General features: G+C 51.2%; 1 protein-coding gene across 1 annotated transcript in view; it reads right to left on the bottom strand.

Moving 5' to 3' along the window:
• The window catches only part of LOC144249007 (steryl-sulfatase-like), a 78,802-nt gene that overhangs the window by 32,966 nt on the left and 30,836 nt on the right, over positions 1–15,000 (bottom strand). Inside the window, 4 exon segments of the mRNA XM_077793675.1 lie at positions 534–675; positions 755–802; positions 805–875; positions 2,302–2,442. Of these exon segments, the coding sequence (XP_077649801.1) occupies positions 534–675; positions 755–802; positions 805–875; positions 2,302–2,438 (398 nt within the window). The 5' untranslated portion in view covers positions 2,439–2,442.

Below are 15,000 nucleotides of genomic sequence, written 5' to 3' on the forward strand. Positions count from 1 at the left end.
CCACCCATCCATGCACCTCATCCATCCATCCATCCATCCATCCACCCATGCACCCATCCATCCACCCATCCATCCATCCACCCATCCATGCACTCATCCATCCATCCATCCATCCATCCACCCATGCATCCATCTATGTATCCATCCATCCATCCATCCATCCATCTATCCACCCATCCACCCATCCATCCATCCATCCATCCATCCATCCATCCATCTATCTATCCATCCATCCATCCACCCATCCATCCATCATCCATCCATCCATCCATTCACCCATCCATCCATCCACCCATCCATGCACTCATCCATCCATCCATCCATCCATCCACCCATGCATCCATCTATGTATCCATCCATCCATCCATCCATCTATCCATCCATCCACCCACCCATCCACCCATCCATCCACCCATCCATCCATCCATCCATCCGTCTATCTATGTAGAGATGTGCGCTGTGCGGGTGACAGCGCCCTGAGCATGCCCGAGCCTCCCCGGCTCTCTGGCCAGCCCTGCCCAGGCCCCCTGCACCCTCCTGAGGACGCCATACCTATGAGCGCCGTCGAGTAGCCCTGGCTCTTCACAAGTTTGGCGAAGGTGACCTCACTGGGGGGCAGCCCTCCCGAGGAAGCCGCGAAGATGTACACGCCCATTCTGTGCCAGGACGCCATTCCTGAGGGACCAACGGAAGACGCCCTTAAGAACCAGAGTGACCCTGGAGCTGGCCGTCCCCCAGGACGATGGTCACCTACCCGATCGCACCGAGTACCGGCCCGTCATGAAGGACGCCCTGCTCGGGTGCACAGGGGTGACGCCGCCAGGTGCTGGGTCAGCTTGGCCCCCCCGCTGGCCAGCCGGTCAATGTTGGGGGTCCTGGAGTGAAAGAACCGTGCCGTGGGTGAGGACCGTCCAAGCCAAGCTGACCTGGTCCCCTCTGGACACGGGGACCCTCTCAGTGACCGAGGGCAACTGGGTGTCACATAGGGGAGGGGGAGCGAGTCGGAGCACGGGACTCAAGATGGGAACCAAACCATGATCCGGGGGGTCCACTCATGTCCTCCAAGGACAATAACCTGACAAAGCTGGACAGCTAAAAAATAGATGAATGAATGCCTAAAAGTCAAGAAAGACTCAGGCGTAACGTGAGGCACCCTTGGCGATGTCTTATAAGCAAGTGGTCATTATTATTTTTTGAAGGATTCATTTTGGTTTTAGAGCTGGGTGCCCTCTCTTTTAATCTAGTTGATAACTGGTCTTCTGCACAGGGAGCACGGTTTCTTCCCTGTTCACACAGCGACCACAGGGCCCTTGCATGACGTCCCGAGTGACGGCAATTCCAGACACAGGGCTTCCCAACCCGACGTCCTCCTCCGGGAGATGCTTGTTAATACCCGTGAGCTGCGTGCCCCAAATCTGCTCCACCTTGCAGCCTCAGCTGACCCCGGTCAGCCCCGCCTGGACCTTGGGCTGCAGCTGCAGGGCTGAGAGCAGTCAGGGTCTGGGTCTATAACCCCCAGGGCTGGAATGTTTTGTTACAGCAGCTCAGGGAGACTCGTACAGTGACGCACCCACCCTCTGACCAGGGCAATGACCTGAGTGTGGGTGTCCCCAAGTTCTCATGTTCGATTCTGGTGTTGGAGGTGGGGCTCTGGGAAGGGCTGAGGTCACAGGGTGCAGCCCATGAAGGGGACGAGGGTCCTTATAAAAGAGACCCTGAGAGCCCCCTGCCCGTCCCCCACGGAGGACCCAGGAGAAGGTGCCCTCTGGGAGCAGGAAGCAGCCTCAGCTGACCCCGGTCAGCCCCGCCTGGACCTCGGGCTGCAGCCTCAAGGGCTGAGAGCAGGGACATGTTTTGCTGATGAGCCCCCGGGCTGGGGTGTCCTGTCCCTGCAGCCCAGGTGGCCCGGGAGAGTCCAGGTGGGCTGGAGATGGACAGAGAGCTGGCTGGTGGGTCTTGAAGGGACAATAAAGGTCCTAAGCTCCGATGAGGTGGCACAGGCTCGGGACCAACTGGAGCCCAGCCTGATGCCCAAGAAAAGACACAGAACGGGCAAAAGGGGGGACAGGGAGGCCGTCGGCAGAGCAAGAGAGCGTCTGGAGGGGCACGCTCCTGGGGTGGCTTTGAGGTCTTGCAAGTCACGCCCAAACTCAGGGACAGTCCACGCCCCGGGGTGCCCCACATGAAGGGACTTCCACATTGCCCTGTGGTCTGAGCTCAGTCCCTCCGAGTCCACCTCTACGGGAGCCCGTTGCCGGTGAACAGCGCCACGTGCCCACACGGGAGCTGCAGTGTGCAAACCTGAGGGTCTTGTTCCCATAGCATCCGGGGTCGCCGATGCCAAGGTCGTCCGCCATCAACAGGACGATATTCGGCCTTGACGCCGTGTGGCTCTGGGTTCCCCCCAGAAATAGCAGCAGGAGGAGAGGGGCCCTCATCTTCCTGCAAAAGAGAATGGAAAGACGCTGGTAGCATGGGGTGTGTGTGTGGGGGGGTCCTGTCTTCCCTCTCTGGGACCCTCCATCCTCCTTCTGCAGATTTATAAGAGGCCACACGTATGTCCCACCCACCCCAGAGGACATAGGCTCCAAAGACACGTAGGTCTGAGAAATGCTGCTCAACAACTTCATTCTGGGGCTGGGGACAGAGGTCAGTTGGTAGGGTGCTTGCCTCCCATGCACAAGGCCCTGGGGAGGAAGGAGGAGGAGGAGGGGGAGGAGGAGATGGAGGAGGAGGAGATGGAGGAGGAGGAGGAGGAGGAGGAGGAGGAGGAGGAGGAGGAGATGGAGGAGGAGGATGAGGAGGAGGAGGAGGAGGAGGAGGAGGAGGAGGAGGAGGAGGAGATGGAGGAGGAGGAGATGGAGGAGAAGGAGGAGGAGGAGGAGGAGATGGAGGAGGAGATGGAGGAGCAGGAGGGAGGAGGAGGAGGAGGAGGAGGAGGAGGAGGAGAAGGGGGAGGAGGAGGAGGGGGAGGAGGAGGAGGAGAAGGAGAAGGAGGAGGGGGAGGAGGAGGAGGAGATGGAGGGAGCAGGAGGAGGAGGAGGAGGAGGAGGAAGAAATGGAGGAGGAGGAGGAGATGGAGGAGGAGGAGGAGGAGGAGGAGAGATGGAGGAGGAGGAGGAGGAGAAGGAGGAGGAGTAGGAGGAGGGGAGGAGGAGGAGGGGGAGGAGGAGGAGGAGGAGAAGGAGAAGGAGGAGGGGGGAGGGGGGAGGGAGGAGATGGAGGAGGAGGAGGAGATGGGGGAGGAGGGGGAGGAGGAGATGGAGGAAGAGGAGGAGGAGGAGGAGGAAGAGATGGAGGAGGAGGAGGAGGAGATGGAGGAGGAGGAGGAGGGGGAGGAGTAGGAGGAGGAGGAGGAGGAGGGAGGAGGAGGGGGAGGAGGAGGGGGAGGAGGAGGGGGAGGAGGAGGAGGGGGAGGAGGAGGAGGAGAAGGAGGAGGAGGGGGAGGAGGAGGAGCAGAAGGAGGAGATGGAGGAGAAGGAGGAGGAGGAGGAGGAGATGGAGGAGGAGGAGGAGGAGAAGGAGAGGAGGAGGAAGGAGGGAGAGGAGGGGGAGGAGGGGGAGGAGGAGGAGAGGAGAAACAACCAACTTCATTCTCTTTCTCGTGTTTATTTGCAAACACGCAGTTTCCAAGTGGCCAGCCAAGATCTTTCCTTCCTAACCTGGACCCAAACTGGACACTGTGCTCAGAAAACTATCCCCGAGGCCCGCAGACCTCGCCAACCCAACACCAGCGGAGCCTCCGACCACGCCCCGTCATGTCTCTGTCGGGGGAGTTTGGGAGTTTGCACGTTGAGCCCAGGACAAATCTGCAGTGTCGCTCCTTTTCTAAAACAAACTGAGAATTTAAGGTTGAGGTGGGATACCCTTAGGCCTCCTGGGTCCTCCACCCGTCAACACTTAAGTTCCTTGGCTACTCAGGGGCCTGACCTTGTCCAAGGTGCTAAAGCAGTGTCCTTTGGTCCTGCAGAGGCTAGAAGCCACGGCTGCCTGTCACACAGACCCTACAGCCACGGTCCATCCGGCTTTTGCATTTTTGAAGTGGATTTTTTTCCCCCCAGCCATGTTTGCGCTGCCTTCCCGTTGAGTATTCACAACCCTCCAGAGAGAGGCCGCGAGCCAATTTCCTTGGCAGGTCTCCTGTGAGTCAATAAAGATCGACTCGACTGTTTTACTGAGATTCAGCAAAAAAGCACACACAACACCAAGTGGACGGCAAGGTGATGAGCTACCGTCCTGCAGGCTGTGGGTGGGGGGGGACAGGCAGCGTCTCTTTTCCGCTGCAGGATGGGCGTCTGGGGATGGATGAGCCAGGTTGGAGGGAGCATGTTCTATTATACACTGCAGGATGCTTAGATGGGTGAGGGTGCGGGTCCAGGATCAGGTGTCTCCCCAAGTGAGAATAACCATCCCTGTGACATTGTTATGGTTTTAGACATGAAAAAGCTCATGTGTGAGACCATGCAAGAATGTTCAGAGGTGAAGTGATCAGACTATGGGAGCTGAAAACTAAAAAGTGGATTAATCCACTTGAATGGACTCACTGGGTGGTGGCTGCAGCAGGTGGGGGGTGGCTGGAGGAGGGGGTCCCTGGGCTGTGCCTTTGGGGTCTCTGTCCTGTCCCTGGTGGGAAGAGCTCTCTCTGCTCCCTGGTGCCCTGTCCTGAGCTGCTCTCCTCCTCCAGGCCCTGCCGCCATCTTGTTCTGCTCCCCTTGGGCCAGAGCCAGGGAGTCGGCCACCAGGGACTGAACATCTGAATCCATGAGCCCCACATAGACTTCTCTTCTTCTAAAAGCTCATGTGTGAGATACTACAAGAACCTTCAGAAGTGAAATGATTGGGTTATAGAGAGGTGTAGACTAATAGTGGATTAATCCACTTGGATGGACTCACTGGGTGGTGACTGCAGCAGGTGGGGTGTGGCTGGAGGAGGGGGTCCCTGGGCTGTGCCTTTGGGGTCTCTGTCCTGTCCCTGGTGGGCAGAGCTCTCTCCGCTCCCTGGTGCCCTGTCCTGAGCTGCTCTCCTCCTCCAGGCCCTGCCGCCATCTTGTTCTGCTCCCCTTGGGCCAGAGCCATGGAGTCGGCCAACCGCGGTCTGAATCTCGGAAACCGTGAGCCCCAGATCAACTTTTCCTCCTCTACATTGTCCTTGCGAGGTCTTTTGGTCACAGCAATGAAAAAGCCGAATGAAACATGAGTCTTTAATGTAAAATCTTTTGCCGCCTGAGTTGGGGCGCTATGAGAACTGAGCTTGGAAAGTCCCAACAGAATCGTAACTCCTTCCTCACCCACCTGTTGACAAAGAGCGAGAGGAGAGGTCCACCTTGTGAACGGGTTGGTAAGAGACTGGTCTCAACAGATGATGAGTCCACCAAATGGTTCTCATCCCACCCCGAGAATCACCCTTGAGAGACCATTTTCCATTGCAATCCATCATTTAACTCATGCTGCCTCTGATAAACCCAGACTTCATCCCCATATCCATGAGGGGAGAAAAAAAAAAGAATTCCAAGTGCGATTAGCAACACCCATACAAACAGAGCAAGCTTCTGTCTAAACAGCCGGCTGGGTGTGATTTCACCCCAGCAACTCAGGAGGCTGAGGCAGGAGGATCACTAAGATGGAGACCAGCCTCAGCAACTTAGTAAGACCCTGTCTCAAAATAGCAAAATGAAAAGGATGGGGACGTAGCTCGGTGCCAAAGTGCCCCTGGGTTTAGTCCCCAGGACCCAAACAAAACACCTCTCCTAACGTCCACACCACGGCAAGCATGAGGTTATAACAGAGGACATCATCCTGTACCTGAACCACTGTCCAAAGACTTCTCCATGACGGTCCTCTGATACCAGGGAATTCATTCTTTATCTGGTAAATCCAGGGGGCCAAATCTCCCTCATCTGGGCAGCGTCTCGCTCCACCATGGCTCTGTCTGAACCCAAATCCGAGCATCCCTACTGCCACCCATGGGTAACGCGGAGCCAGGCTTTACAAATTCTCTCCATCTTCTTATGACCCTTGGGTCCCCTCTCCCTTTGAAATATCTTCCACTTCCATAAAAAAAAAAAAAGCAGACTCAATTTCCCTCGATATCCTCCCTTGAAAGATAAGCGAGCAAGGAAATAAGTCGTGCGTGCAGCTTTGTGAGTTTTTCCACGATTACTTATTTGATGTTTTTGATTGGCAGCTCCCGCCTGTGAATATTTATGAGACACAACACGCTCTTCTGATGCACGTACGTATCGGGTGACGATCAACCCCAGGACCCCGAGCCTATCCATCCCCCAGAACGTCGATCATTTCTTTCTTACGAGTAGATTCAAAACCCTCGCTAGTAAAATGAGCCCACAATTGAAAGTCGGGTCTGGATCCACCCGGGGTCACCAGCTAGCGGGTTTCATCCGTGAGCTCCAACCCCCTTCTGAATCCCTCTCCTCCCCATCATCCTGAGATGCCGCCTTGACCACACGGGACTCGGTTAGGATAACGGAAATGAAACGTTGACAGGATGGATCAAGTGGTAGACAGAGGTCACTTGCTGGCGGACCTCATCTATTTTCCGCCACCCAAAGCAAGTCACCAGCAGATCCACCAGATCCATTTCCATTCCCTAAATGCATATGGCGGCCACCCCGGGAAGAAGAGGGTGGGGCAGTCTTGAGGTTGAGTGGGACACAGAACCATCCAACAGCGCTCTGAGGGTCCCACCAGGGATTGGCAGGTAGAGACCAGTTCTGAGAACCCCCAGCTCAACTGGGGTCATTCCTCCAGCACCGGATTTGTGCGCTGGCTTTCTTTTATCCTGCCACTTGACTGAACTGGTTTGTTAGTCCAACAGTCTTCTGGAGGGCTTCCTATATAAAGAAGCTCTGTCTTACAAACAAGGATCCGTGAGCTTCCTGCTTTCCAATGGACACGCCCATTTTCTCCTTTTTTCTTGTCTAATTGCTCTGGCTAGGACTTCTACTAATGTATCTAAAAATGACCAGAAGAGGGAATTTGGTGTTTGTGACCTTGCTTTTGGTGTTTCTCCCTGCTCTCCTGGGGGAAAATCTGGCTTCCTGCAGGATGGGACTGGTCTTTCCAATGGAAGGTGTAAATTCAATATGGCGCCCCTGGAGGAACAAGGGCCAAGATTTTTTATGTACAGATTCTGGGCAAAGTCAGGATCAAGAAATAGAAGCCATTGGTCATGAAGGTAGTCCTCGGTCTTGTGTAACACAAGGCGTGTATGAGCATGCACACACACACACACACACACGTGCACACACACACACATGCATGCACACACAGGTGCATACTCACACAGGGGCAACTAGCATTGTATATGAGGTAATGAAATGTGGCTGTGCTTGCTGGCCTTGGAACCACAAGCCTAGGAAGCGGGGCACAGTGACGCCCACCTGTAATCCCAGTGGCTCGGGAGGGAGGTTGAGGCCGGAGGATCCCAAGTCGGAGGCCAGCCTCTGCAACTTAGCAAGGCCCTACGCCACGTCATGAAAACCTGTCTCTAAATAAAATCTAAAAAACAAGGTGACATGGAGCCTTGTTGGTATAATCCCACCAGGAGCTTGGTGCCACGGGAGGCAGGCAGGAGAGGGACAGGTTCAATCAAAAGACTTGAGGTACAACCAAATGCATGGGACATACAGAGGGAGCCCAGGATGATGGCCTTGACCTTGCTCCTGAAATTGAACCCCCAAAGGATAAAAGCTCATTAATAATATTAACGTCTGCCTCTCTGAACCCCAGAATGGTCTTGCTCAGCTCCGTGGCACAGCACAGCACTAAGGACACTTCCAAACCGTGCCTGGGGTGGCTATTATTAGGGCGAGGATGTGAGTTATCATCTAGCCCACGTGAGGAAGGTGTGGGAATCGACGTTTGTTAAGAGCCACTTAGAATCTCGCTGCATATAAATGAGCACCACCTGAAGTCACCAGATGACCTTTTCCTTTTTAAAATCAATTTTTCCCTACCAGCAAGCCTTAGGAAAAAAGTGTTTATAAAGATGTTTCGAACGAACAGAGTCAGTTGATGCAAAAGTACTTAAAAATTAAATGGAATACAGCAAAAAAAAAAAAATTAAATGGAAGTAGACCATTCCAACCTATGAAGAGCACAGCACATTCACAGAAAACCTGCATAATTTTCCCCTTTAAAAATCAAATCATTTTTTTTTTCTGAACACCCTTAATTTGGCATAAGAGCCAAGAAAAAAAAAATCATTTTTTTTTTTTGGAGAAATGAGCTATTCCTAAAACACAATCATTATGAAGAAGGGAGACAAAGGAACATTTTCCTAACTGGAGATGCAATTATATTCAATTTGTTCATGAAGAGAAAAATGAACGTGGCGCTGTCATAACGGGAAACTTCTTTAGGTAAAGAAAATGCAAAGACTCTCGTTCAGCCTGAGCCCTGTGGAATGCACGGGTTTGGGCTTGCAAGGTGTGATCCATAGAGGAAGGCAGCCGCGTGCAAAACTGGCAAAAACCCACCTGTAGCCGGCATCGCTACCGACTGACTTCTTCAATGCCTCATCAAACCACTTGTGGTTTTTGTAAGATAAGCGTTCGGGTGTCTCTGCTTCCGCAAACACCTTCTAATAGGCTATTCAGCCCGAGCGGATACCTGGCTCTTTGTATTTTAAAATATGCTCAGGGACACCTAACTAGATTCTGCCAGAAGACGACTCTCCTGTGGACTGCACCTGGCTTTTCCGCCTCCTCTCGCTGGGTGCACCTCACACAGCCTCGGGACCAAGTGGAGGCGCCGAGACCCCAGGGTCCAGACCCAGTGCCTGCTGTTCAGGAAGCCGGCCACGTTTGCACACGTCACTCCATCCTGGTTCCTGCCATCCAACCACAAAAAGGGCCCCTTCCAAGTCTAGAGCCCCGTGATGTCTGCGATTCTTTCATCTGATGGCTTTTCTCGGGTCTCACCGGAACGGACTCCATTACTTTCTAACAAGGAAGGACGGGGGCGGACTCGGTGAAGTATCAGCACCCAGTGAGAAATTCAACAGACAGCGTGCAAAGCAGGGACAAAGGGGTAGGTGACATCCCTTGGTGTTCAGCTGCTGACATGAACGTGCTCCCTGATTTTCGGGGGACAGCTCTGCCTGTCTCGGCGGGCTCTCGTTAGCAGAGATGCACTTGGAGACTGCACCTCTGGAAGACAGGGCTCTGGTTGACGCGTAGCACAGACGTGACTGAATCTGTCCCGAGGGCAGATACCTTTCAGCCCAGTGCAGAAGTTGGGGAATTTCTCAAATCAATGGTTCTCAAATCAAGATGGCAAGAAGCACGCTCCCTTGACTTCCACAGCCGAAAAACTCACACAGATTCAACCTCAGTAGCAAAAGCAGTGCTGAGAAGCAAAGGATTCAGACAGGGAGCATGACAATAATATCAAAGGCGACAATATCAGTAACACTGAGCCTTCAGGGAGTGGTGAACCGCCAGCGGAGAGCTACCCATCCTACACACTTCCAAGGACCAATATGGCGGACGTGGTTACCACCTCCATGTCACAGATGGTAGAGCTGAGGCTGAGAGGTGAGATCAAATGCTCAGGATTACAATGGCCAGTGGCAGATGAAATGCAGCTCCCAGCCCAGCTCTGCCTGACTCTGAACCAGCTCCCAGAAAAAAATGGAGGACGCTATGCACCCCCAAATTGGAAAAGATTGGAAAAGATCGTCTGGCTGGACGGAGTCTTCTAATGTACTGTGCATGTGGCTGGGTCGTGTGAATAATGAGCAGCAAATATATGATTCATCGTATTCATCATGAATAGTTCTTACTGTAAAAAATTTGGACCGACTGTGCAATTATAAAGGGGAATGGTAGCAAATGAGAAGCCGGATGCTTAGCTGCTGTGGATATCAATCTTGGGGACCCCTGACCACGGTTAGAGCATTCTTTATCTCGGCTATTTGCAAGACGGAAATTCACAAGCATACAGACACTTTCAAAGAAGCTGTACAACAGGTTTGGTAACTCTGCGTGGCATTTTGCTTTCTTTGCTCCTGTTTATGAAATACAACAGATGAAGACTTTTATTCATCACACGATTGATCACTGAATTCTAAGTAAGTGAAAACATGCACTTTTGGCACACTATGGACATAAATTATAAGTGTGTGTGTCTGTTACCACGCACATGTGTGTGCGTATAGATAGAACAGCATATGCCAATCCATACAACTCCCTTTGTTTATGTATAGATAGGCACAGATAGATAGATAGAACATACATCTAGATATAAGCATAGAGTATACACATGTATACATATGGCATCTTATTTCAGTCAGCTTTATCATTGCTGTGACCAAAAGACCTGACAAGTATAATTCTTGAGGAAAAAAAGTTTATTTGGGGGCTCCTGGTTTCAGAGGTTCAGTCCATGGTTGGCCGACTCCATGGCTCTGACCCAGGGGGAGGAAGAACAAGATGGCGGCAGGGCCTGGAGGAGGAGAGCAGCTCAGGACAGGGCACCAGGGAGCAGAGAGAGCTCTGCTCACCAGGGACAGGACAGAGACCCCCAAGGCACAGCCCAGGGACCCCCTCCTCCAGCCACACCCCACCTGCTGCAGTCACCACCCAGTGAGTCCATCCAAGTGGATTAATCCACTATTAGGTTACACCAGGGAGCAGAGAGAGCTCTGCTCACCAGGGACAGGACAGAGACCCCAAAGGCACAGCCCAGGGACCCCCTCCTCCAGCCACACCCCACCTGCTGCAGTCACCACCCAGTGAGTCCATCCAAGTGGATTAATCCACTATTAGGTTACACCAGGGAGCAGAGAGAGCTCTGCTCACCAGGGACAGGACAGAGACCCCAAAGGCACAGCCCAGGGACCCCCTCCTCCAGCCACACCCCACCTGCTGCCGTCACCACCCAGTGAGTCCATCCAAGTGGATTAATCCACTATTAGGTTGCACCAGGGAGCAGAGAGAGCTCTGCTCACCAGGGACAGGACAGAGACCCCAAAGGCACAGCCCAGGGACCCTCTCCTCCAGCCACACCCCACCTGCTGCAGTCACCACCCAGTGAGTCCATCCAAGTGGATTAATCCACTATTAGGTTACACCAGGGAGCAGAGAGAGCTCTGCTCACCAGGGACAGCACAGAGACCCCCAAGGCACAGCCCAGGGACCCCCTCTGCCAGCCACCCCCCACCTGCTGCAGTCACCACCCAGTGAGTCCATTCAAGTGGATTAATCCACTGATTAGGTCAAGGCTCTCACGACTTGATCATTTCATCTCTGAACATTCTCTTATGAGCTCACATTTGAGCTTTTCTGGATGCTTCATATCTAAACCATAACACACCTGAAACAATTATTTTAAAGGTCAATGCTTCATAAAAGTTAGCATTCCAATGTTTTCACAAATATCACCAAACAAGGAACTCCTGATGTTTTTTTTTTTTTAAATTTTCCTACTAAATAGTTGAATCTATAACACAGAGTTCTGTGTTTATATTTCACGGCCTCCTTGGAAGGCAAAAGATGATTAGCAGTTCACCCACTCTGTGCATAACAGTTCATAATTATAGTATGCAAATATTTAGTCACAGTATCATACTCCCTAGAAGATATGCAATGTCATGAAGTCTTGATAAAGCATCCGATTGTTAAAGCTGTATTTGTGAAATGAGTGGGTTGCCTTTTAATGCAAGGAGTTATCTTAATGATAAACTGCACAGTTCTTTTTCTCCCTTCTGCAAACCCAAGAGCAAAGTGCATTTTTTCAATGGAATGGCACCTTCCAAAGAAGCAGGCACATTTGTAAATGTGAATAACAAACGTTGGTTATGCCCATAAGCAATTCATTGCCTTTAGTGTTCTTGTGCTTTGGGAGACTGAATCCTTTGCAAATTTTTTCTTTTTTTCTGAAGTCTGTTCTAGTCTCTGAGTGTGAGTGTGATGCGTCTCAAGCTCAGTGCACTGGGGCTGATTATAGTAAGTGACCACAGTGTGCATTCCTCCTCCAAACACACTTGACGTACACTTGAGGGAGCTCAATGCTGGCATCCAATGCTGCATCCTCTTGATGCAATTTTGGTCTTAACTACGTAAGCATAATAAAGTGGTTCTTAACAGCATGAACATCTTAACATATTCCCTCAGGGATGGGAAGAGACCACTACATTTAGAACGCTGTTGGTCTTGGAGAAGAGTGGACAGACGGGTCATTGGGATAAGATATGGAGGAAAGGGTGAGAAGAGGAGGTTTGATGACCTCCTTATTTGGTAAGAGCCAACTACAGAAGGATTTTGTAAGAAAGACACATGTAAGGACGTACTGAAACTTTGACATTGACCACAGGGTGAGCTTGCAACTGCTCCCTTCTCTTTGCCTTTTCCTATGACAGACTCAAGTTTAAAGACAAAAAAATTCCCTATGAAGGTCACATCCCCATAGGACCTAAGGGATGCTCAGGTTTGAAGTCATGGGTTAGGGGACGGAATCCCGAGGGGAGGCCTACAGAGAAGATAAGGATCTTGAAGACTGCCTTAAGAGCGATAACGAGCTAAGGGCCACGGGGCCACCACTGGCTTCAGGATCAATTCTCCTTCCTTGGTCGCCATCTCCTCCTCCCTTGTAGCCTCTTCCCTACCCTCTATAACTATCCATTCTCCTTTTATTTCTTCTGTCCTCTTAGTTTCTTTCCTGTTGAACAAAAAGATGTGTCTTTCCTTGCATATCCACAATGGCTTCCAACATGACACCTGGCCTTAGGAAACAATAGCAAGATGCATTCAGGAAACAAGTTCTGGGGCGACTTTCATCTCCTTTGCTAGAGGTATCGGAGGATCAGAGCTGGAAATAATAAAACAATGTTACTCCACCTCCGGAGACCGTTTCGGCAAATAGGCATTGCTTGGGGACCTTCCGGGGGGAGGAACAGAGCTTGGGTCCAGACAGAATTGGAATAGTGGAGTCTTCCAGGATGCACTGGCCAAAACACCACAGAAGACCTTCATCTCGTCTGTTTTGGTTAAAGTATGGTTTGTCCCCTCCAAAGGTACTCCCCGTCACTAACCATGAGGGAAAGGCAAATCAAAACCATAGCAAGAGATTACGTCACACCTGTCAAAATGGCTCTTATCCCACAGAGAGAGAGAGAAAGAAATCACAAAGAGAGAGTATTGGAGAGGATGGGGCTGGGGGGAGTCACCTGCTCACTGCTGCTGGGGACGTACAAATGCCCAGCCCCTTTGAAACCAGAGGGGCGGTCCCTAAATAAATTAAAAACAGAATTACCATTGCGTGAGATTTCTCTTAGCATCACGTCCTACAGATTCATCAATATTGTCACAAATGGCAGCCTTTTTGAAGGCTGAATACTATTCTATCATTGGTCACAATTTTTCATCCATTCATCCTTTTTTTTTTTTTTTTGACAGGCACTCAAGTTGTTTCTTCCTGCACCTTGGCTTTTATGAATAATACGGCACTGAACTTGGGGGCACGGGTGTCTCCATGAGGTGACGATTTCATTTCCTTTGGGTATGTACCCAGGGGAGAGGTGGCGGGGCCCTCGGTAGCTTCTTTCTAGATTCTTTAGCATCCTCCGTATTGTATCCCTTAATAGGAAGATATTTTTTAAGACAAGAAAAGTAACTCAGAAAGGAGTGCGTTGAACGTTTTCCTGTAGTGCCTCTTCCCGGGGCTAGTAATTGGCATGCCAAGGGTAGATTAATCAGGATGCGCTGCCTCAAAGAACTGTGTTGGATTCAGAAGAGGTTTGACAGGTGCCATCGCCTGGAATCAGCCACTTTTCACTGGGGGCAGGAAACAGTCATAGAGGTGTCTTTAAATTTGAGTTTCTTTTTTTTTTCTTTTTGCAAATTGAAATGTGTGTCTGCAGAAGAGAGGATTCCACTGTCGGCTCAGAGACCAGAGCCTCATAGAAAGCAATGAACAGGATCTTAGAAGAGCTGCCCAACGGTGCCCATCCTTATCCTCCCAGGTGGGGGACACAGCAAGAAGAATCACAGAATCATTCCTTTGCCACCAGGCGATTCCATGCGTCCATAAGCAACACGGTCGTCTAAGATGCACAGGAGCCGAAATGAAACAGAAAGAGGGACAGACAACCCCAAAGAGAGAACCATCCTCCTCCTCCTCCTCCTCCTTTGCAAACGGCTTGGCGTAAAGCCCCTTGCTCTGCCCCTCTTGGCAGGAAGATGATAATGAACCCACAATTTGGCCACATGATGTAATTATGGGTCATTGAGATGTTTGCAAACAGCCACAAAAGCGATTTGCATCTTCCCCATTAGCCCCCTTTAGAACCCCTCCTGCACCCTCCCTCGCCAAGTGTCGCAGAAAATCATGATGATCAATGGAAATCACCCAGCGACAGCACGTTGAAGAAACCAGTACCACCCAACGCCGGTCGGGAGAAGGCGTGAGGCCAGCTCTCTCGGACTTCCCAATTTGGGTTATTTTGAGCACCATGTGACAGTCCTGGCTTCCTGTCTGTGGGAATCTCTCCTTCTCAAAATCAGTCCTACCACGGTGACCCCACCTGCCTGGGGCCTTGGGCTGAGCAAGTGGAAGTGGGCGCCATCTTGAATATGCAGGAGAAGGAGCTGGCTAGACCCTTTTCTTCAGATAGACAGACAGATAGACAGACAGACAGACACACAAAGATGGTAGCTGGATGGACAGGTGGTAAACAGACACACAGAGATTGACATCATGACAGGTATCGATTTCTATCATCTATCACTATCTATCCACCAATCATCTATATTTCTATCATTGATTTATCTATTTCTCTCTCTCTCCATCCATCCATCCATCCATCCATCCATCCATCCATCCACCTTCTATCATTATTTATTTCTTTACCATCTGTATCTATCAGTCTATCATTCTCTCACATATCTATCCATCCATCCATCAGCCATCCACCTATCCATTATCTCTCATTACCTCTCCCTGTTACCCACCATTATCTGTCTCCCTATTTATGTATCA

The sequence above is a fragment of the Urocitellus parryii genome, chromosome X (assembly GCF_045843805.1).
Source record: "Urocitellus parryii isolate mUroPar1 chromosome X, mUroPar1.hap1, whole genome shotgun sequence".
NCBI classification, from domain to species: Eukaryota; Metazoa; Chordata; class Mammalia; order Rodentia; family Sciuridae; genus Urocitellus; species Urocitellus parryii.